Source organism: Schistocerca gregaria, chromosome 2, assembly GCF_023897955.1.
Source record: "Schistocerca gregaria isolate iqSchGreg1 chromosome 2, iqSchGreg1.2, whole genome shotgun sequence".
NCBI classification, from domain to species: Eukaryota; Metazoa; Arthropoda; class Insecta; order Orthoptera; family Acrididae; genus Schistocerca; species Schistocerca gregaria.
Window position 1 is genome coordinate 475,071,012 of NC_064921.1, and position 24,206 is coordinate 475,095,217.

General features: G+C 40.0%; 1 protein-coding gene across 1 annotated transcript in view; it reads right to left on the bottom strand.

Moving 5' to 3' along the window:
- Positions 1-24,206, bottom strand: part of LOC126335843 (dynein axonemal heavy chain 8-like) — a gene marked incomplete at its 5' end in the record, with an annotated part of 446,097 nt that overhangs the window by 60,983 nt on the left and 360,908 nt on the right. Inside the window, one exon of the mRNA XM_049999312.1 lies at positions 10,846-11,107. Coding sequence (XP_049855269.1) covers positions 10,846-11,107 — 262 coding nt within the window. The remainder of the gene's footprint in view (positions 1-10,845; positions 11,108-24,206) is intronic.

Consider the following 24,206-nt stretch of genomic DNA (forward strand, 5'->3'; position numbering starts at 1 on the left):
TTTTTCACGTACCAACTTCTCTCACAATCTGCTGATTCTGCTGCATGACTAGATAACGAGATACTATGGTTACCAGCTACCAGTTCAAAGAACATTTTCTGGGTCTGATGAGGCTTCAGCCAGCCTAGCTTTGCCCAGTCCAGCTTTTATTTCATGGTGTCAACATCCATTTGATCCTTCACTCGTATCTTGACAAATATGCCATGTGGTGACGTGCTTGAGGCTGAGACATCCATAGTCACCTCTAAAGATACTCCCACACCACGCTGTTCCCACAACCCCTACAGATCATAGTGAGTAAGTAATAGTTCATGCTACAACCATTGAAACTGGTGTGTGTTTTGTGCCCACATGGGTACTGTACGAGTCTGTCCATCACTGCTGTTAACTCACGCAAGATAGCAATGTGAACTTCATTTTTCATCTTGCCACCAGTATTTCTTATGAGAGGCAATGAATCCCGCATCATGTAACAGTAGAAATTCAATGTTGTGCTGCCATATACTCTGGGTCAAGGTGGTGACTTTGAGCAGTGACTACTACTCTTACCGTACACTCTTTTTATTTAGCGTCATAAAATTTACCAGGTGGTCTTCTCCAAGAACCATTAATTTGTAACTCAGCATCTCCACTATATGGTGCGTAGCAACTTTCCTTCTCATAATATTGTTCCATTCCATCCTGAATTTTCCATTGTATGATAAGGCTCTTTTCTCATGTTTTTCAAAAGGACATGATACACACTACATATTTTATGATTAATGTTGTTGCCAAATCACATTCCTCAGTGACTTAAATGATTTAATACATTTGATTTTTGGTAGTGTCTGGATTAAAAATAATTTTGTTTATTGGTATTCAAAGATTCTTGCTTTTCTCACTATATTGCTGCAAGTATGGATGTCTCTGATATAAAAAAATGAGACAGAAAAGACATTCTTGAAAACAGATAGTATTTTCTGTGATAATCCTCACTTAAAACCAGTCAGCTGAATTATATACACCTACACAGTGGCAGATGTTACATCTTTCCACCCACCTGATAATGTCAGGACATCATGGCATGGACAGCACAAGACACCAGAAATGTTGGGGAGTCATTCTGATCCAGGATCACTCAACTCCTGATTACAAATCATGTAAATTTCTTAGAATTGAATTCAAATCATACACATCTCACTGCATATTGGAGTGCCCACATGAGCTGGAGCCACATATACACTCTCATGCATGTGAGTATTCCTGACACCAGTCTAATTCAATTCTGATGTCCAGGGGAACATTATATTTCTGGAGATATCTGCTGGTGATGATCGAATGGATGCATACGACTGGGCAGTAGGTACATGTATTACCTGCAGATGACAGATGATGGTAGATATATCAGATCCCCCTTTCATCCTCTGTACCCCCCCCCCCCCCCCCCTCCTCCTCCACCACACGAGAATATGAGAATACTTGCAAGATACTGTTGGCAAGATGTACATATTACCTCATGTACACTCCTGGAAATGGAAAAAAGAACACATTGACACCGGTGTGTCAGACCCACCATACTTGCTCCGGACACTGCGAGAGGGCTGTACAAGCAATGATCACACGCACGGCACAGCGGACACACCAGGAACCGCGGTATTGGCCGTCGAATGGCGCTAGCTGCGCAGCATTTGTGCACCGCCGCCGTCAATGTCAGCCAGTTGGCCGTGGCATACGGAGCTCCATCGCAGTCTTTAACACTGGTAGCATGCCGCGACAGTGTGGACGTGAACCGTATGTGCAGTTGACGGACTTTGAGCGAGGGCGTATAGTGGGCATGCGGGAGGCCGGGAGGACGTACCGCCGAATTGCTAAACACGTGGGGCGTGAGGCCTCCACAGTACATCGATGTTGTCGCCAGTGGTCGGCAGAAGGTGCACGTGCCAATCGACCGGGGACTGGACCGCAGCGACGCACGGATGCACGCCAAGACCGTAGGATCCTACGCACTGCCGTAGGGGACCGCACCGCCACTTCCCAGCAAATTAGGGACACTGTTGCTCCTGGGGTATCGGCGAGGACCATTCTCAACCGTCTCCATGAAGCTGGGCTACGGTCCTGCACACCGTTAGGCCGTCTTCCGCTCACGCCCCAACATCGTGCAGCCCACCTCCAGTGGTGTCGCGACAGGCGTGAATGGAGGGACGAATGGAGACGTGTCGTCTTCAGCGATGAGAGTCGCTTATGCCTTGGTGCCAATGATGGTCGTATGCGTGTTTGGCGCCGTGCAGGTGAGCGCCACAATCAGGACTGCATACGACCGAGGCACACAGGGCCAACACCCGGCATCATGGTTTGGGGAGCGATCTCCTACACTGGCCGTACACCTCTGGTGATCGTCGAGGGGACACTGAATAGAGCACAGTACATCGAAACCGTCATCGAACCCATCGTTCTACCATTCCTAGACCGGCAAGGGAACTTGCTGTTCCAACAGGACAATGCACGTCCGCATGTATCCCGTGCCACCCAACGTGCTCTAGAAGGTGTAAGTCAACTACCCTGGCCAGCAAGATCTCCGGATTTGTCCCCCATTGATCATGTTTGGGACTGGATGAAGCGTCGTCTCACGCGGTCTGCACGTCCAGCACGAACGCTGGTCCAACTGAGGCGCCAGGTGAAAAGGCATGGCAAGCCATTCCACAGGACTACATCCAGCATCTCTACGATCGTCTCCATGGGAGAATAGCAGCCTGCATTGCTGAGAAAGGTGGATATACACTGTACTAGTGCCGACATTGCGCATGCTCTGTTGCCTGTGTCTATGTGCCTGTGGTTCTGTCAGTGTGATCATGTGATGTATCTGACCCCAGGAATGTGTCAATAAAGTTTCCCCTTCCTGGGACAATGAATTCACAGTGTTCTTATTTCAATTTCCAGGAGTGTATTTAAGATGTGCTTGTATCCTGCCATCATCATGTACCAACGTGAACCATGACTTATTAGCCCAAGTGAACTTTTTCCATGCTTTGTGCACTGAAAGATGTTTTTGTGTTCATGTAAATATCTATACACCATGACATGTGGTAAGCAGTAGTACCCCTACTGAGTATTGACTTCTGTCTCCCAAAGACACAGATCTGTAATATGCTGCATTATGATTGATCTATCTGCTGTTACAATCCATGATAGTAGTCTGCAATCTCTGTCATCAGCACATGATTGCAGCAATTGACTCTGTTGATGGCAGTTTTCTCTGAACTTATATATCTGCAACTCATCATCTCTGCTAGATGGTAACAACCTATCCTTTCATAAAATAGAGAAATTAAAATGGTATATACATGTCAGTCACATTCATTTTAGTCCCAGATAGTGATGAAAAAGCTCAAGAAATATTATATCATTTTTGGCAACATGACGAGAAGACTGAAGATGTGAAATATATGTCAAAAGACAAAATTGACAGGACAATGAAAAGGATGTATGCATCCAATTAACCCAAGAAAACATTGTCAATCGGTAGTTATTCGTTACATTTATATGTTTTACCCATATAAGGTCAAAATATTGAATCCCATCTTTTGAAATTTTTTTGCAGAGCAAGATGATTTACAGCTTTTCCTTTCAATCATCATATGAATGCTGGGAATTATAGATATTAAGATAAGAGATTGTAGGATAGTGAATATGCTAGCATCTCTCAACAGAGGAATGGCAACTGGACCTGATGGCACACATAACTGATTCTATATAGGTCATGTCAAAGAACTTGTTCCTTTTCCAGTGGGAGTTTACCATAGGTGTTTGGAACAATGGATGGTACCAAATGAATGGAAAAAAATGCAAGGTCATTCCAATTTTCAAGAAGGGTCTTCAGATGGATGCACCAAAGCAGTTACGAGCTACAGTGTTGTAAATGCCACATCTCAGAAGTGTCATAGGATAGACATGCATAACAGCAGGTCCTTGCTTGGGATAGGCTTCAGGTAACACTATTGTTCATATAGAAAGGTTTTTAATTTTTCCATGACTTAAATCAGTAGGCCCAAAGCTACATACAAAGTTCGTATGAAGTAGTAAAAACAGCAGTTGAATAGTGTTGGAGCAGTGGCTTTCAACAAAGTAATTGCTTTTCATCTAACATAGGAATACACAAATCTGCAAGTGATTTCCACAGTTATGAGTGTGAGTAATAATTTGTTGTTAGTATCCTTAATGGATGTTCCTTGCAATGTCTGCTTCTACATGTTTTAACACTATAGTCTGGGTATCGACTGAGTCACTAATAAACTGGTCAATTGTCAAGCTGAGTACTGATCTCTTTGGTTGAAGTCTTCCATGCTCTGTTCCCACAAATACTACTTCTAAGCAAAATGTAAATCTCTTTTATACCATCTGAAATATCTATACTTAGATAATATCATAACAATAGATATAGTTTCTTCTGGTTAGCAAAGTTTGTTGAAATACCATAATTACAACCATGTTTGAAAATATGCAATAATCCAAAACTAATAGACTGCAAAGCAATTTAAATCACAACAGCACTCAGTTTGGTCTGACAGTGGCCAAATTGCCAAATAGCCATCTGAATTACTAAACAGTAGAAACTGAACATAAACTAATGAAATACATAGTGAGCAAAATTATTGTAACAAAAAGTAATTATCCCTTTTAAAATCTACATCTCAACAGAAAGCTTAGAAGATGGAATATCCAGAATACATTTCATATTTTGTGAAACTTGTTGGATTCAGTTGATATTAAAATATCAAACATTTAAACTGCATCATATTTCTGGACTGAGAACCATTTTTGCAAACCAAACATCTACCAAATCTTTGATTTTGAGTTATATATGAATTCACATATTTTAAAATGAGAGGATTTGATTGCACTTGTTAAAATTTAACAAAACTGAACATATGTGCAATTAAACACACATGAAATTCTGCAATTTGTTGCAAAACTTAACTTCTATTGAAAAAGAGACCTTTCCAAAACTAAACATCTACAAGACACTCTGATTTGCATCCATTTTACAGCAAAATTTACAGTGCTTTTTATGTTTATAATGATGACTTTTAATATGTTCTATTGACGATGTTTGTGACCATTCAAGACTGGGAAATGTTTCTATTGACTGACTTTCATAGATAATAGAGGCACAATTTACAATTTTTTTGCTCTTCAAACACTAAACAGCAAACACAAGTGCAAACTTTGTATGTTAATAGTGCAAAGGAATATATTATTTTTGTTTAATACTTATTTTAGATGGATTCCTATCAACTAGTGAAGTAGATTATTCATCTCCCATTCAAGAAGTACCTCATGGACATAAGAGAGGAAGGAGTGATGACACATCAAGAAGCTGAAAGAGGAGTATTTGATACACTCAACAAGGTGCAGGTGAGCCTGATTTTGCCTATACTCATAGTCTGATATACATTGAAACAAGCTCCAAATAAAGTTGCTGTCAGGTAGCAATGCTTTTGCGGAATTTCAATACAGGATGTACATTAGTACTAAAGTAGAGAAAAATATATTTATTTTGATATCTATTAAGGTTAAGATTAAATTTTCTGGATGATGCAGTGAAAAGCAAAAGATCTGTTACTTTAAACTATTTCATAATAAAAATAAATGGAGAAGAGATTGAAGTTTATGGTGCCCCATTAAGGAAGGCAACAGAGATATCAGGAGCCATAGTAGGAAATTTAGCTAGCAGATACCCCCTAAGACAACAAAGGTGACACACCACAAAGGAATTATTCGAATGTGATGGAAACTGATAGATGTGATGTACATGTACAAATAAACATATAAGTACAATCTCAGAACAATTAAATGATTCATTTGAGAGAAAGAGCTTCACAAATTGAGGAAGACAATAAAACATTAGTCCACTTCTGGTTTTTACGCAAGCAGTTATTAGGGCTAGCAGTGACTGATAATGTTGTTGGGTGTTCTCCAAGAGATATTGTGCCAAATTCTGTCCAATTGACATGTTAGATCATTATTAGTCAGGAAAGGATTCTAGATAAAATAGGAGTATGGGGTAGACAGAAGAGTGGTATATAAATTAAGCATGATACTGTACCAAATATATAAACACATTTATAAATTGTGTAATGAATAATGCACAGGTATATGCTTAAATGTCAAAATTTTGTGGTTAGGACATGGTTTCTGAAGAAAGAGGTATACTTGACAGTTCCCATAGAAATAGAACACTGTTGGTTTTAGGCTTACTCCAAAGAGGGACTTTTCTTGATTTGTGGTGATTTAATTTCTATACTGTGTGACTGTGTGTGTGTGTGGGGAGGGGATATCATGACTCACATGAAATTAGTAAAAACAAACGTGGCTAAAACATATAAAATGTGGAGGTGAAGCCATTCTGTAGGATTGGCTTGCCCTCTGACCCACAAGTGAAGTATGTCCCAGCGAAGGATTCTTGAGGTGAGGAGTGGGATAGGTCTATCTTTGAGTTCTATTTTATTTATTTCTTTCTTCAGTTCCAATATTTTTAATCTTTTCTTTCTTTTATTTCCTCTCCACCATAAGTACCATGCCTATCCTCCATCTTCCAAACTCAACAGTTTCCATTTCTGAAATCCTTCTCCTGCCTGGATATTAAAATCAGTTTCACAGGGTTACCAGTTTCACCTTAGTGGACATGTGAATAGCAATAATACAAGAAATTGGTCAAGCAGAAATTCACCATACACTGTCAATAAATTAGAACATGGTGTGCTACATAATTTTGTTGAATAGAGTGTGTGTGTGTTGGGGTTTATGAGTACTCAACGTCGAGCCCTGACACACATTAAAGGGAACAAATGTGGACAGACCTAATAAAACTGAAACACACACGCAAAGAAAGCAGGAAAAGAAGGAAAATGCAACATAAGAAAGTAGAACATAAGGAAAGGGAAAACATAGCAACAATAATGCCACAGTAAATTGTCATTGGCTGGCCACTTACCTAAAATATGGGCGAGCTTGTCACACAGTGAGCAAATTACGATTCTCTCCCTAAAATCTTTGTAAAAACATTTGACATGGCACAGAACTTTAAAACTTTAACCACATTCATCCAAGTGTTGCCTAAAAGAGATGGCAGGTCCACTGGCAAGTCAGTTGTGGCCCGCTGGTCAGAAAATAAAACGCAATTCAATAAAACGTGGCACACAGTGACCTGAATGCCACAATCACAACACATTGGAGGGTCCTCCTGCCGGAGCAGGGAATAGAGGACCCTGGCTTTCTTGAAACTATAGTGAACAGCATTGAGTACCAATACATCATTATATAATTTATTTTGCTTCTTGAGACAGATGGATGTTATTGTTGGTTGTAGCTGGACAGTGTTACATGTCGCACATCTAATGAAACAATTTATTCCTTACACAAATTTTGTGGTGATGGAATCATATTTAAAGGACTATGGTTCCTACATTCTTCTGATTTAACATCCCCAGAATTCTCTCTGTGGGGCTACCCCAAACTAAAGGTCTAAAAAAGGGACAGAACACACTGGCAGAAATAAAGGTTAACATAACAATGGAGATTAACAGCATAGTGTGACATAGTGTGAATGTGTTCTGCAAAGTGCCTCAAATATGGTAAAATGATTTCCTGCAAGTGTTACTGGTGTTACGGGAGGAGGCAACCATTTTCAGCAGACTTTTCAATAACCTAGTATATTGTTCAACAAAATTTTGTATTATCATATCTGTAGGTACGATTCAGTAAGAGAATTTCCCATCTATAAAAGTGAGTAGTGATGACTGCAGTCAGACACTCATTTTGTTGTTGTTGTTGTGCACTTCAGTCCTGAGGCTGGTTTGATGCAGCTCTCCACGCTACTCTATCCTGTGCAAGCTTCTTCATCTCCCAGTATGTACTGCAGCCTATATCCTTCTGAATCTGCTTAGTATATTCATCTCTCGGTCTCCCTCTACGATTTTTACCCTCCATGCTGCCCTCCATTACTAAATTTGTGATCCCTTAATGCCTCAACACATGTCCTACCAACCGATCCCTTCTTCTAGTCAAGTTGTGCCACAAACTCGTCTTCTCCCCAATCCTATTCAGTACCTCCTCATTAGTTATGTGATCTACCCATCTAATCTTCAGCATTCTTCTGTAGCACCACATTTTGAAAGCTTCTATTCTCTTCTTGTAAAAACTAGTTATCATCCATGCTTCACTTCCATACATGGCTACACTCCATACAAATACTTTCAGAAACGACTTCCTGACACTTAAATCTATACTCGATGTTAACAAATTTCTCTTCTTCAGAAATGCTTTCCTTGCCATTGCCAATCTACATTTTATATCCTCTGTACTTCGACCATCATCAGTTATTTTGCTCCCCAGATAGCAAAAGTCCTTTACTACTTTAAGTGTCTCATTTCCTAATCTAATTCCCTCAGCATCACCCAATTTAATTCGACCACATTCCATTATCCTCGTATTGCTTTTGTTGATGTTCATCTTATATCCTCCTTTCAAGACATTGTCGATTCCGTTCAACTGCTCTTCCAAGTCCTTTGCTGTCTCTGACAGAATTACAATGTCATCGGCGAACCTTACAGTTTTTATTTCTTCTCCATGGATTTTAATACCTACTCCGAACTTTTCTTTTGTTTCCTTTGCTGCTTGCTCAATATAAAGATTGAATAACATCAGGGAGAGGCTACAACCCTGTCTCACTCCCTTCCTAACTGCTCCTTCCCTTTCATGTTGCTCGACTCTTATAACTGCCATCTGGTTTCTGTACAAATTGTAAATGGCCTTCGCTCCCTGTATTTTACTCCTGCCACCTTCAGAATTTGAAAGAGAGTATTCCAGTCAACATTGTCAAAAGCTTTCTCTACGTCTACACTAATATTAGATGTATATTCTGTGTTGTAAGTATGGCTAGGAAGAATGCATTAACACTATATAAGACAAGGAGGAAAAATGTTCTGGCAATGCACTGAAATGTTGCAAAGCAGAGTAATGAAACTGCTGATGAGCTGAATACATTGATTGCTTTGCAGCTTTTGTTTTTATCATTTCATGTACATTGTCACACCAGCATCATTGTTGGAGTTGTCAGGCATCAGATCCTACAGTGGTCAGCTGACACTACACGTACAATGGTCTTCTGGTACAGGTTCACTATTGCACCACATCTGCTATGGTGGAAAAAAGCACAGTCACAAACACAGTGCACAACTGGTTTACTGCAAACAAATGCTTGTGAATGAAAACGTGGATCAACAACTTACCAACAGCTTCAACTTTCATCAGCAATTACAATGGGCAATTACAATGTGAATCAACAGCCATACTGTGGATCAACAGCCATGCTCACCTGCACATGGTGAGTACATTGTACTTTTCATAGATGTGAAACTTTTTTTACAGCTTTTGTTCGCTTCCTGCCTGGCATATTTTATGAGTTTTAATGTAGAAGTGACCACGGAATCTTTAAATAACAACTTGCAACATCAAGCAGCAGTTGAGATTTTGATAATAACTAGAGACTGTGTCAGTTGACTGTGGATGCATGTATCAGCTGTGTATGTATTGGTAAAATTGTACTGCTGGTGGCAGTGGAAGGTTGCTTCACTAGTTCAGTTACAACATAAAATCGATGTTTGTGAAACTGCAGTTAAAAATTTTATTATAGTGTGTCATTATATACCGATGCCAACCGACACATCCTGGATGTCTTTGAGAGTTGGAAAACTGAAATTAGAGGCAACAGGCCTGGGAACTTGCATTATTCATCAGTCACCTACCTGTCATCAGTCTGAGCTGTTGCATACTCTTATTTTTCCTAGGAAGCATTCAATATACCATAAACAATCAGAAGCAATGTATAACAGTTTCAGTTCAAGGATGACATATTGCGTCAATCAGTTCTGAATATGGTTAGGCAAGAAGTTTTGGTATTATGTATCATCAGTAATGCAGTAAGTTTAAGGCATGTAAAAGGACTGTAAGCACATATCTAAACACAGAAAGCATATTTTTCTCAATTATAAATGTTTCACTTTAGATTACACAAACAGAAAAAAGCGTAAAACATGTGTATGTGCGGATGGATATGTGTGTGTGTGTGCGAGTGTACACCTGTCCTTTTTTTCCGCTAAGGGAAGTCTTTCCGCTCCCGGGATTGGAATGACTCCTTACCCTCTCCCTTAAAACCCACATCCTTTCATTTTTCCCTCTCCTTCCCTCTTTCCTGACGAAGCAACTGCCAGTTGCGAAAGCTCGTAATTCTGTGTGTGTGTTTGTGTGTTTTGTTCATGTGCCTGTCTGCCGGCGCTTTCCCGCTTGGTAAGTCTTGGAATCTTTGTTTTTAATATATATATATATATATATATATATATATATATATATATATATATATATATATATATATATATATATATATATGTGCGGATGGATGTGTGTGTGTGTGTGTGTGTGTGTGTGCGCGCGCGAGTGTACATCTGTCCTTTTTTTCCCCTAAGGGAAGTCTTTCCGCTCCCGGGATTGGAATGACTCCTTACCCTCTCCCTTAAAACCTACATCCTTTCGTCTTTCCCTCTCCTTCCTGAAGAAGCAACCATCGGTTGCGAAAGCTACAATTCTGTGTGTGTGTTCGTGTGTTTTGTTCATGTGCCTGTCTGCCGGCGCTTTCCCGCTTGGTAAGTCTTGGAATCTTTGTTTTTAATATATATATATATATATATATATATATATATATATATATATATATATAGAACAATAACAAAAATTAAGCCTAAGTGTAAAAATACCACATACATATTACAAAGATATGGCTATGGTAGCCATGATGAAAAAGATGAATCTTACCTAACAGTATTCCAGCTCACACCAGTCTTTGGATCCATATCATCCATATGATTTTGTATAAATAAGGTGCATGCATACCAATCAGCACTGTTAAATTCATATGGAATATTCCAACCAAGTGGACCAAACTTTCTTCGCCCTTGTACTACAGAATGTAAGAAGGAGATGGCATATAACATGGGCAAGTATTGTGGTTGGTTGGTATACTCAAGTACATCTTGGGATACTGTTCCATATGTGCGGCGCAGTCCAGCCCTCATCCCTGCCACACAACAATATGGACATAATTATTACATTCATATTCTACTTGGAGAGTTACCTGTATCATAAAACAGGTCTATTCTGTAAATCAACATAATAAACAATAACTTATTTATTTCACATGTCTGTTTTCTTTAGTCAATGGGTGTTTATTATCAAATAAACAAATGCTCTTTGTCCACTGAAGACATGGCATGAAAACTGTGGTATATGTGCTCTGATACCAAGCCATGTAGGTCAATGTCCAAGAGTAGGCAGTAACCCATGTAACTGCACTGACAATCTACAGCTGACTCCGAGGCACACCTCCCTCAGCACTCAGCACACGTGGCTAGTGCCTCCATGCAGCAACTTAAAGGACACCGCATGGACCCAGAATGTAGTCTGTCTATTAGTTCAGTTCTGTGTGCGTAGTCGAAGTATTGTCCTTGAGATTCTGTTATATCAAACTGGCCTATCTCAATGACTTTCTTTGGATTGTACTCTGGACTTGCTGTTATTCAAGTTAAGCAAAATAAGTTATTTAACATTGTGTGGCCACTTCACTTCATTATTTTCCTCTCTGTCTTCAAACCCACTAATTCCTTGGCATCCACCATTGGGATGACCAGACGTGAGACGATGAGGGAAAAATACGTATGGTTGCTACTTACCATACAAACAGCTTGTGATAACATTAATCGCGTGTCTTTCTTGTTGAACTGTGGTCCTTTGTCAAGTTGCCTGCTCCTTTGCTTCAGTGTTGTTGAGTGTTTCAGAACATTGGCCCTGCAACTGACTGTGTTTTCTCAAAATATACCAAGGATCTTACTGAAGCCTTCACTGACCGTAATTATCCTCCCAACCTTGTACAAAAACAAATCTCCCATGCCTTATCTTCCCAGTCTCCCACCACCTCCCAAGGTCCCACAGTTCGGCCACAGAGGAGCATTCCCCTCTTAACTCAGTACCATCTGGGACTAGAGCAACTGAATTACATTCTCTGCCAGGGTTTCCATTACCTCTTGTTGTGCCCTGAAATGAGAAATGTCCTGCCTACTATCCTTTCCACCCCTCCTACAGTAGTATTTTTCCATCCACTGAACCTATATAAAATACTTCTACATCCTTACGCAACCCCTGCTCCCAATCTCTTACCTCATGGCTCATACCCCTGTAATAGACCTAGATGCAAGACCTGTCCCATACATACTCCTACCACCACCTACTCCCATCCAGTCACTACCATCACCTGTCCCATCAAAGGCAGGGCTACCTGTGAAACAGTCATGTGATTTACAAGCTAAGTTACAACCACTGTGGTGCATTCTATGTAGGCATGACAACCAACAAGCTGTCTGTCCGCATGAATGGCCACCGACTAACTGTGGCCACAAAACAAGTGGACCATCCTGTTGCTGAACACACTGCCAAACATGATATCCCTCATCTCAATGACTGCTTCACAACCTGTGCTATATGGATCCTTCCCACCAGCTTTTCAGAATTGCGCAAGTGGGAACTTTCCCTACAATACATCCTATGTCCCCATAACCCTCCTGGTCTCAATCTTTTTTAGTCACTGTCCTCACGCATCCAGCCCCCTCCGTTCCAATTCCAGCACCACACAGCCGTCATTTCACTGCCACACCCAGTCTTTTAATTTCTTTTTATTTGTCTCCTTTCCGCTACTTCCCCCCTCTCCCCACCTTCTCTCCTGCCCTCCATCTGAACTGCAGTATTTCACTGTCTGTCACCCCACCATACTATCCCTCCCTTTCCTGCCTCAGCCTCCTCCTTACCCCCACCCAGTCACCACTCCCATTATGCACTGGTGGTGCTGCTCACAGTGTGGTTTTAGCTGTCTGAGACTGCAGACGTTGCATGAGTGTGTGTGTGTGTGTGTGTGTGTGTGTGTGTGTGTGTGTGTGTGTTTTGCTGACAAAGGCCTTAATGGGCGAAAGCTATAATTGTGTGAATCTTTCTGTTGTGCCTATCGCGATTCAGTATCTCTGCTATGTGGTGAGTAGCAACTTTCCTTCTCTTATATTGTTACATTCCATCCTGGATTTTCCATTATTTGATTTGGGTTTTCTTCTGCTTTTCAGAGGCTGATTTTTTTAGTGATACTAATCTGTACTTTCTTTAGTGGTTGTGGTGTATTTTGTGTTCATGTATTTTTTGTGTGTTTCATCATGGCTAATCCTCTGAAAGAACCATAACTCAGATTGTTCATTTCCAGGAACAGAAGTTGCAGCAGCTCATGAAAGTGAGGACAAGACTGCTTTCTCTGCAAGCAAACACTGTGGCGTCACCATCAGTGCTACCACACCAAGTAGCACCTATTCCATACCACCATTCTGTGCATTTGATTCGACAGAAGAGAAATTGTTTGATTACTACACACAGCTTGACTCACACTTTATGGTGCATCATGCTGAAGGCAGGGACAAGTGACCTTATTTTCTTGCATTAGTCGGAGCCTCTGTGTTCATTATTCTGCACACTTTCTCCCACCACACATCCTGAAAGTGTTCCTTAGGACAAATAATCGCTTCTCTAGGCAAGTACTTTGATGTCTAGATTAATGTGGCAGTTGCATGTTACAAATTCTTTCACTTGTGTAGGTAAGCCAATTGGGCACAGAAGCAGTGTGTGCCTTTCAAAGATTTACATACCATTGCAATCCAATTTTGAGTGTGGATGTTATTATAGTGATGCCATGATTAGGGATGTCATTATTCAAAATGTATCAGACCTCACTTATGCACATGGACTCTTAAGTATCCTGATCCTAGCTCATAAAAGGTATTGGAATAAGTGGAGTGTCAGTACTCGTGTGATAGTGTAATGGTAGACTCTGATTCCACTCTTATTTGTGCAGTGCAGAGTAATTGTAAACAGGTAGTGCTGAAAGTTTGCATGTCATGCCATACAAAGCCTCAGCCAGGGATCTTAGGGCAGTGTTGTAAACAAAATCACTGTGCTAGGCAGCAGGCTAGCAGAGTTAAATCCTGCCATCAGCATTCCGCAGTATACAAACCATAGACGTGCCCCTGATGTGATGCTAAATGTTGATGTTGTGGAAAGCACAGTCATGTTCAGTCTGACTGTTTGAAAAGGGCAAGTCCAACAAGCATTCTGTCTCAGTCAGTGGATATACATGCAGTTTTTTTGCAAGCTAAATAGTGTTTCTCATGTTCATCAGCACAAGTCAAAAGCAACAGTGAAGAACTTACATACTTCCTCCATCCCATGTCATGCTAACAAATTGTTTGTCACTCTTCAGATTGCCAAATACAAAATATGCAGGCAACTGGACATGGGTGCATCTGTGATTCTTTAGAACAGAAGCACATATGAACTGATAGGCAAGCCAAGCTACATAAATCACAGGTAGGTCTTTCTTGTTATGATGGACATGAAATTCCTGCCCTAGGTGTTTGCAGCCTACCTGCCACATTTCATAACCTTACAAAGACAGATAAATTCACAGTTTTGTGCTCACCTGAAAGTGAAAATATTTTTGGCTGACTCTTTCAATCTGTTTGGTTTGCACATTCAAGACAATGTTCTCCCTGTGAACTCCTCTATGCCTACAGACAAGGTAGCTGAACTCTATGATGAATTTAGAGACTTTTCAAAACAGCCCAGGCAAAATTAATAATTTCATAGCTTACATTACCATGAAAGGTAATGCACAACCACTGCACCACTGGTACAGAATCTGATAGGGATTCCACCAGGCCCTGGAGCTTTGTTTAATTTTAAAGATTTCAGCTGCTTCTCAAAATAACTAACACTAATACTTATTTCACCCACCTTTTTAGTTTTCCTGGGTTTTCATTTGTAAAGGAACATTTGAAAATGGAGTTAAGCATTTCAACTTCTGCTTTGCTACCTTCAATTTCAGTCCCTGTCTCATTCATAGGGACTCGACAGCAGCTTTGGTGCCACTAACAACTTTACAGATGACCAGAATTTTTTTGGGTTTTGTGAAAGATCACTTGACAATATTCTGCTATGGAAGCCACTGAAGGCATCATGCATTGCTCTCTTGACAGCCAAATGTGTTTCATTCAGCAACTCTCTATCAATAGCCCTGTGCTTTGATTTACACCTGTTATGCAGTAACCTCTGCTTCTTCAGTAGTTCCTTCACAATAACGTATACCCTGGAAGGTCCTTCTCATTATGGAGTGTTCTACTGCATACATATTCATCCTGTGCATGGTCAATTATTCCTTTAAATTTGAGCCATAGTTCCTTTACATGCTCCTGCCCTGTGCTGAAAGTTTCATGTTCCTCACTGAGGCATGAATGTACTGAGTTTTTATCTATTTTACTGAATACATATATCTTTCTGCTTTGCACTATGGTAATCATTGTTGCCACAACCATGTCATGGTCACTGATACCACTTTCAATGTGGACATCCTCAAAGAGGCCAGGTCTGTTTGTTGCCATGAGATCCAATATATATCCATCATGAGTGGGGTTCCAAATTATCCTGTGTTACAGAATGTTTTTTGTTGCCAAAAACTAAACAAAACTGTCATTTTCCCAAATGATGGTTGGATGCTTTACATCTCCACCAAAGATTACTGTATGACTGGGGAACTTACATGCAAGTGAACTTAGGTTTACTCTAAAGTTCAAGTGAGTGATGACCACAACATTCCACCCTTAATCCAACAGTGAGGCAGAATACTTTTTCAGAACTTTCCAACAACAGATGAACAAGTTATGTGCTTCCCATGTACAGGAGTAAGCCCCAGTGTACTTCCTCCCATTCTACCATTCCCTGCGACACAATGGCAAATCATCAATGGGCCTTTTGCATGGATGGTCAGCCCTTCCTTTGCATCATTCTAAGTTTAATGTTTATAATTCATTCTTTTTCATACTTTTGGCCATTCACAGATGCTGGGAGTGAGACAGTATCACCAAATTCTTGGGCTGCTCATTGTATGTTGCAGTGGGTCCCACCAGGCTACAGAGGAGCCATCAAAACCAGTTTCATTTGTGTGGGCTGTGTGGTATTGCCACAGTTTTTACTTTGCACATTCAGTGCCCAGGAACACTTCACTTCACAGCCTCAGCCATCTTCAACTCCATCAGATCCTGTGCCACCGGCACTGGACAGGGAGCCAATCGACTTCAACACAATACCGTCACTGCCACTGCAGTGCCAGCAACCCCAGTATGGGAGGTGGGAGCCCTTTGCCTTGCTGCCTTCCAGCAGGCTGCAGTGGACCCTCCAGTTGCTGTTGTGTCTCCACTGATAAAAGACGATGCTCTGTTCAGGGCACAGGTGCACACTCTATGGCTGGTTTTTTGGTTGCTGTTTCCAGCTATTCCCCCCTCTCTACCCTCCCTATTGTCTGCAACAGTAAAAGTACATGACAACAATTAGGAGTTTTGGGAGGGGAGGAATGTGATGATGTGTGCTATCAATACGATGCTACAAAGGTCCACATCTAGAAGTTGGCAGTAAGCCATGTGACTGCACCACCAATCTGCAGCCATCTCCAAGACACACCTTCTTCGGCAGAAGTGGCCAGTGCCACCAAAGAGTCAATTTAAAAGGACGCTGCATCAACTCTGAATCTAGTCTGTTAGTTCAGTTCTGCCTGTGCAGTCAAAACATTGTCATTCAGCCTATGTTTTTGTTGTAGGTATCAAATGAGTCTGCTTTAAGGACTTGCTTGGATTGTGCTCTGGACTTGCTGTTAATCAAGTTAAGTAAAAAAAGTTATTGGACTCTATGGGTGCATCTCATTATTTTGCCCTCTGTCTTAGAATCCAACAACTCCTTGGCATCCACTGCGTGGACAACCAAACTGTAACCAGTAATCTAAAATAAAAAGGCCAAGTTTACCAAACAACCATGCCTTCAGACATTCACAACTACTGATCATTTTCCGTACGATGAGATAACTAGACAGATGGGTTGGAACATTAAACAAATCTTAAGAATTGTAAACTTTGAAGTAGTTTCATTAGAAATATGGAGATTATATTTTCAGGTGCCATCTACATTGGGACAGATTAATAGTGACAAAACTAAATTGAAAGACACAGCATATAAATAAGCAACAAATTATTTCAATGAAGTACTGGGATAATGAATGGCAATGTGCACTAAAGAGTGGTATCAACACATAAAAAGTGCAAAAAACAAGAGATGTTCACTACTTTTCTGGTTAAAACAACCTGGTTAATGAACGAAGTTCTTCATATGTAAGATAAGGACAAGGCCTCAGCAAAACCCTGTACAGTGAAATGTTATATGTGTTATCTGTTCTACTAGTTACTAGTCCAAGCAGATATTAGGTCCAGTAAGATGGAGGATAACCTGTAAAACATTTGCTTTCCTGGCATTCATGTAAAGTGTTGATGTTCAGATCTCCAAGTACAATGAGATTTACATTTCTATAACCTGACACTAATTTACTCAAACGCCCTCCAATGATTTCAGGAAAGCATCAAAATGTTCACAAGAACTACATATATATGTATGACAAAGAAAGGTACAGTACAAAATATGAATTTGAGAATTGCAATTTCAAAATCTTTGTCATCCCATAACTTGTTCACATACAGCACTTTTTCAGTGGAGGCAATAAACTAACATTTTCTTGTGTAAATGGCAACATCACCACCTTTCATTATGTGTTCTACAGTAGAATGTTGACTGGTTATAGACTTCTAATTTGAAACAATAGATGTTATCTACTAATTTCTGGTGTTCTGTAAGAACAACAACAACAACAACAAAAATGGTGCCAACCCTGTGATAAATGATTCAAAACATGTATTTTGTTTCCTAAACTCTGTATGTTGCAATGCAAAAATGGTAGGTTACTCTCTTGTGAGTTTAAGTCTGTGTGAGCTGTAGTCTTACATGAATCACATACACTGGCAATAATTTCCATATGCATATCCAATATCTGTTCTGTATTGTTAATGGTGGCCCAAATCTGTTTGGAATTATTCCTTTCACTAATTTCCCTGTGTGTCAACATTTAGGGCTATAGCTTGTTTGTTTCCACAGCTGCTTCTTCTACCTTGATAGTGAGGTCATTTCATGTAGGGATCCTTAAATTGTGTGATCTTAATGTGTTTATCAGAGAATGAGACCTTTGATTCCATCAAGAAATAGGCTGCCCTTTAATTTGTCCTGGGGTTGCTGCGATGATTGCTTCAGCAGTGTGGTGAATTATGTATCTAATATGACACAGTAATTCCTGGACACACAATGCTAAACCACAACCAAGTAGCCTTCCTTACTACTCATTATGGTGACCTACAGCTGGGAACTGCTCTGTTTAAGAGGTGAATTCAGATCAGCAAGAAACATTGTAGAGCAAATCACTGGTCACTTCCTTTTCATTGAGAATTATCTATGAGGACGCAGCAAAGTAATAAACATCTGATGTTAGTATATCAAAATATGTTCACTGAAGTCTTAATAAAAGAGCACTTGATCATAGAGCTCTGTCATCATGTCCATGACAGCTTTTTGATTTACAGTTACTTGAGGGGGTCAATAAGGCAACAATTAAGTCCCCATGAAGCTTGTACGTTGCTGGTGAGTGTGTGACAGAGGAAGGTGCAAACATCCTACTTGTTCTTGTACCAGTCCTGATGTCAACATTTTTTTGTTTTCTTTATTTGATGCAGTTTTATGAATGACACACATCTGATGATTACAAAGATTACTTTCTTATTCAAGCTGGAATTTATAAAGTTTTTATTACTCACTGTGAAGTTTTCAAATTACTGATGCCTATCTAATATAAGAAAACCAAGGAAAAATTTGGAATAGTAATTAAAATTCAGGGAGAAGAAATAAAAACACAAAAGAAGGGATCAGTTGATAGGATACATTCTGAGACATCAAGGGATCACTAGTTTAGAATTGGAGGGAAACATGGGGGTAAAAATCATAGAGGGAGACCAAGAGAAGAATACAGTAAGCAGATTCAGAAAGATGTAGGTTGCAATAGTTATTCAGAGATGAGAAGGTTTGAACAGGATATAGTAGTATAGACAGCTTCATCAAACCAATCTTCAGACTGAAGACAGCAACAACAACAACAACAACAACAACAACAACAACAGCAACAATAGCAGCATAGTGTAATTAGTTTCACTGGAAATAATTTTTATGAGGAAATATCTGGAGATGAAATTTGCTGTGGCCTGTTAGACACTTCTAGCTCAATTGGCATAGCTCATTTTAACATCCTCATTCTCCTATCTTTTGTAAACATCTTACTTTTTCTAAAAATTCTTATTTCAAAATTGTTTATAATTGAAGTTCTCAAGCTGCAAAATGTTTGAATCTTAGGTAATGTGTATTTCCAAAAGTCAGTACCATAGTTTTGTAGCCCACACTTTCCTGATTTCAAAAATATCTATTTTCACTAGGAGAGCTTGCTAGTTTGCAAATTATTTGAGCTAAAAATTTCATTTTTAGTCATTTTTGGTAAGCTCTGTGAATCCTCATGGAAACAAAAATAATATAAATAAAACAGAACTCATAATTTTGCCTTCCTGCTAACAGAAATCTAATAGTTAAACAGTTCCTTATCATAAATTTATATCTTTGGATTTTGCTCTCTTTACAATTATAAATTAAAATACATCATATTTTGAATTTTATTATTATATGCTTCTATAAGTAGTTGTACAGGACCATTCTAAAGTCAGTTGACACCTTATAGCTAAATTATCAACATCTCCATGTCACTCTGTCTGTAAGTAGCAGGCATTTTTCATGTTAACAAATTTTGTGTCACTTTTAAAGTCAGAATCTGACAGTCAGATTGTACAGTTCTATATTAATCATTCACATGTGGCCACTGTCATTGCTCAGCACTAAGAACTGTCTGCAAATGTGTCTGAGAGGGGAGAAGCTCATGGATACATTTGTAACTGGATCTTAATACCTGTAAGTGACAGCGACAATGTGTGTGTGAGAGTTGCGCTTGTATGAATACATGAGTTTTCTCCTTATAATGAAGGAATTAGTCCAAAAGCTGAATAATTCTTGCATTTTTTTCATTGTGCCTGTCTGCAACTCAATGCCTCTATTACGTGCTGAGTAGCAATCTGTCTTTTCCATATTGTTGTTTTCCTCCTAACATACATATATGTGAGAAGAAAGCAAGAAGGAACCCCTTACCAAAAATTTTGGGTTTGGAATTATGAGATTTTTTATGTTCAGTATTAAATTCTAAACAATTTGTAGAAAGCAGACTTCTATCTCTAAATTGCAGTGAGTTATGGCTGGCAGAATATTTTTGATGGGAAAGGGGTGCTTTGACATAATGAATTTTAAAGTTTCACTTTATTGCCATTGTTTGATTTTATATATTTAAGAAACAAATTCTCCATATATATTTCCCTTAAAATGTCCTTTATTGAATGGCTCAGAGTTTTTAACATATCATTACACATTAAGTGGTTAATCCCTTCAGACCTACAGCACATTACAGTGCCCATAAATTTAAAACCAAATACTATGGCTATGAACTGAGAAAACTCAGCAAACCCAGCATTTTCTTTTTCTTTTTATTTTTTTTTGGCAAAATGTTGGTACTTTTATTTTACATAATGAAATCTTATGGGCCATTGGGCCCAGAACCACCAGAAATTTTAAATTCACAAAACCCCCAATAACAGATTACTAAAATCATTTATTTTATAGTCCAAAAGATCTGATGCTCAGCTTCTAAAATCTTCTGTCTGAAGAGGTTAAAGATCTGTCACCTTCTTCATTGGTTCTGAAATGCCTGGTGGGTCAGGTTTTTCCTTGGTTTGCTTACTGTCACTGCCCTGAGATTCTCATTCAGTTTCTGGTTCTGCTTCAGGACACAAAATGACTTTGTATTCCTTTTAGCCTTAGCTACTGATGTTTTTGAAAAGGTAATCCTTTTATTGTCTTGTCATTCCTACTGGAAGTGCTGTGCCAGGAAACTCAATAGGTCCATTATCTTTGGGACAGATGTGGAGCACAAATTAATGTTATCAATATCAGTTTTGCCATGCACACTACCTTTGTAGCTCACACAGAAAAAAAGTTATGTTTAGTTGCCTGAGGTACTGTGTTAGCATTACTATTCTTCAAGAATTAAGCCATTCATATGTATTCACAGTGCCTTACTTTTTTTCATTTCCGACAGCAACAGCAGGGTTACCATGTATTGTGGGTGTAGATTTCTCAAAGCAGTCAGCACATTCTTGTGTGGAAGAGACATTAGTAGCTCTACGTCTTTTCTTTACAAGTGCAAGTGTCCAGTCACATGCAAATTTTGTGTGACCTATTGGCACGAATGATAAAACAATTCCCATTTTTGTTACTACAGATTTTCCAAGTGTGCTATCCTAATAAAATATTGCTTTTGTTCTGTTCCACACAGTTGTTGGTGTAATGAACACTACGTCTTCTCCATAACTGTAAAGACTAACAACAATGTTGGATACCTTTGTTGTTCCTACATAACTCTAAATATTCCAGTTCTGTATGGGACCAAGAAATAAATAGGATCAGGCTGTAATGCGTTACTGTATATGTGAAACTGATGGGCGATGTTGAAACTGCAGTGTACATAAGTTTTATCACCAACTTCAAAATTTTTCTTAGGCTTTTTGATAGTTCCTTTATACAATTCCCTTTGTTTGCAACAAGTTGTAGATAAGATCTCACTTTTTCAACAGTTTCCATTTTAGTTTCTTCAGGCACTACGGGAATTGTGGTTCCAGATGTGAAATGCCTCCGGCAAAATGCACAAAGATCTGTTTTGGGATTCATGACAACTATTTCCAAATATTATTTTGAGGCCTGCATACCACAAATTGGCAACATCTGTAGGCATTTATAACCCTCATTTAAAAAGGGAACCCTTGTCTTGTTTGGCATTATTGTTATCACAAAATGTTCTTATTTCATACAAAGCTACTCTGAGCTTAAAATATCTCTAAAATTTAGGAGATGCTATTTTGTTAAGCACTGAATATTCAGCTGCGAGATGCAGAAAAGGAGCCTCTTGTCAGGCCAACATTATCCTTAACAACAAGAAGTCAGTTTTCAGAAGACTAATATAGGCTGCTTTTAATAATATTAATGACTCCTTGTATTGAAGACTACAGTTCTCCAAACTTTGAAAATCGATGTTGGAATAATAACAACACCATGAAAAGGATAGATTACTACTCACCATATAGTGGAGAAGCTCAGTCACAGACAGGCACAACAAAAAGATTGCTAAATGACCAAGTGCAACTCGCACACAAATGACCACTGTCTCTGGCTGCCAAGGCCAGACTGCAAGCACCAGCACATGATGGCAGAAGCAGTCTTTGTGACGGGGATAAGGTGGAGGCTGGGTAGGGATGGGGGATGGATAGCACCTTAGGAATGGGGGACGGTAAAGTGCTGCTTGTGGAGCATACAGGGATCAGATGAGGAGAGGGTAGGGCAGCTAGATGCAGTCAGGATGTTAGGCGGACAGCAAGGAAAGGGGAGGGGGTGGGGGGAGGAGGGAAGAATCAAAAAGGAGAGAAGTAAAAAAGACTGTGTGTACATTGGTGGAACAGGAGGCTGTGTGTGCTGGAGTGGGCACAGGGAAGGAGATAGGTGGGTAAAGGACAGTGACTAACAAAGGTCGACAGCCAGGAGGCTTACAGGGATGTACGATATATTGCAGGCAGAGTTTCCACCTTGGCATTCAGCAAAGCTGGTGTTGGTAGGAAGCACCCAGGTGGCACAGACTGTGAAGCAGTCACTGAAGTGAAAAACATTGTGTTTGTCAGCTTGTTAAGCAACTTGGTGGTCCAGCTGTTTCTCAGCCAAGTTTATTGGTGGCCATTTGTTGTGTAGTGATGGGTGAGAATATTGTGTAGGTACGGTGGGCAGTGGAATACCACTGTGGGAGGGGTGGGAAGGGTAGTGAATAGGACATTCCTCATTTCAGAGCACAACGAGAGGCAGCTGAAAACCTGGTGGCACGAGGGGAATGCTCTCTGTGATCAGATGGTGGCACTCTGGGAGGTGGTAGCTGACTGGAGAGACAAGGCATAGGAGAGATGTTTCTGTACAAGATAGGGAGGGTAATTACAATCTGTGAAGGCTTCAGTGAGATGCTCGGTATATTTTGAGAGCGACTGCTTGTCACTACAGATGTAATGACCTTACGTGGCTAGGCTGTGAACTTCTTGGTACGGAATGGGTGGTAGCTGTCAAAGTGGAGGTTTACTGGTGGTTAGTAGGTTTGATATGGACAGAGGTACTGATATTGCCATCTTGCCATCTTTGAGGTGGAGGTCGACATTGAGGAAGGTGGCTTGCTGAGTTGAGGAGGACAGGTATAGTGAATGGGGGAGAAGGTGTAGAAGTTCTTGAGGAATGTGTATAGGGTGCACTCACCCTCACTCCACATCACAAAGATGTCATTACAGAATCTGAACCAGGTAAAGAGTTTGAGATCCTGGATGGTTAGGAAGGATTTCTCTAGATGACCCGTGAGGTTGGCAAAGGATGGTGCCCACTGTCAGACTCCAAATTTTTTCACAACTAATGCCTTCATTGAAGTAATTGTGAGTGAGGATATAGTTTGTCCTGGTGACCAGGAAGGAGGCTGTGGGTTTGAAATCCACCAGGAATTGCAAAGGATGGTGTTAAATAGTAGCAAGGTGTTGGTGATTAGGGATATTAGTGTACAGGAAGGTGGCACCTTATGATAGAGGAACAGGAACTGTAGGGAGTAGGTGGAGGTAATGGTTGGTATTTTTATGTAAGAGGGTAAGTTGTGCATAATAGGCTGAAGGTGTTGGTGTAAGAGAGGGGAGATTCTCTAAGTGGGGGCACAGTAACATGTCCCAATGGGTCTCCTGGGTGGTTGGGTTTATGGATTTCAGGAAGCATGTAGAAGATAGAAGTACAGTGAGTGGTAGGAGTGAGGAGAGAGATGGATTCCAGGGGAAGGTTCTGGGATGGGCTTTAGGATTTGAGAAGAGAGTGGAGATCCTGCTGGATTTCTGGTGTGTGGTCACTATGATAGGGTTTTAAGGTAGATAAATCTGACAGCTGGGAGAGTCCTTTTTGTGCAGTAG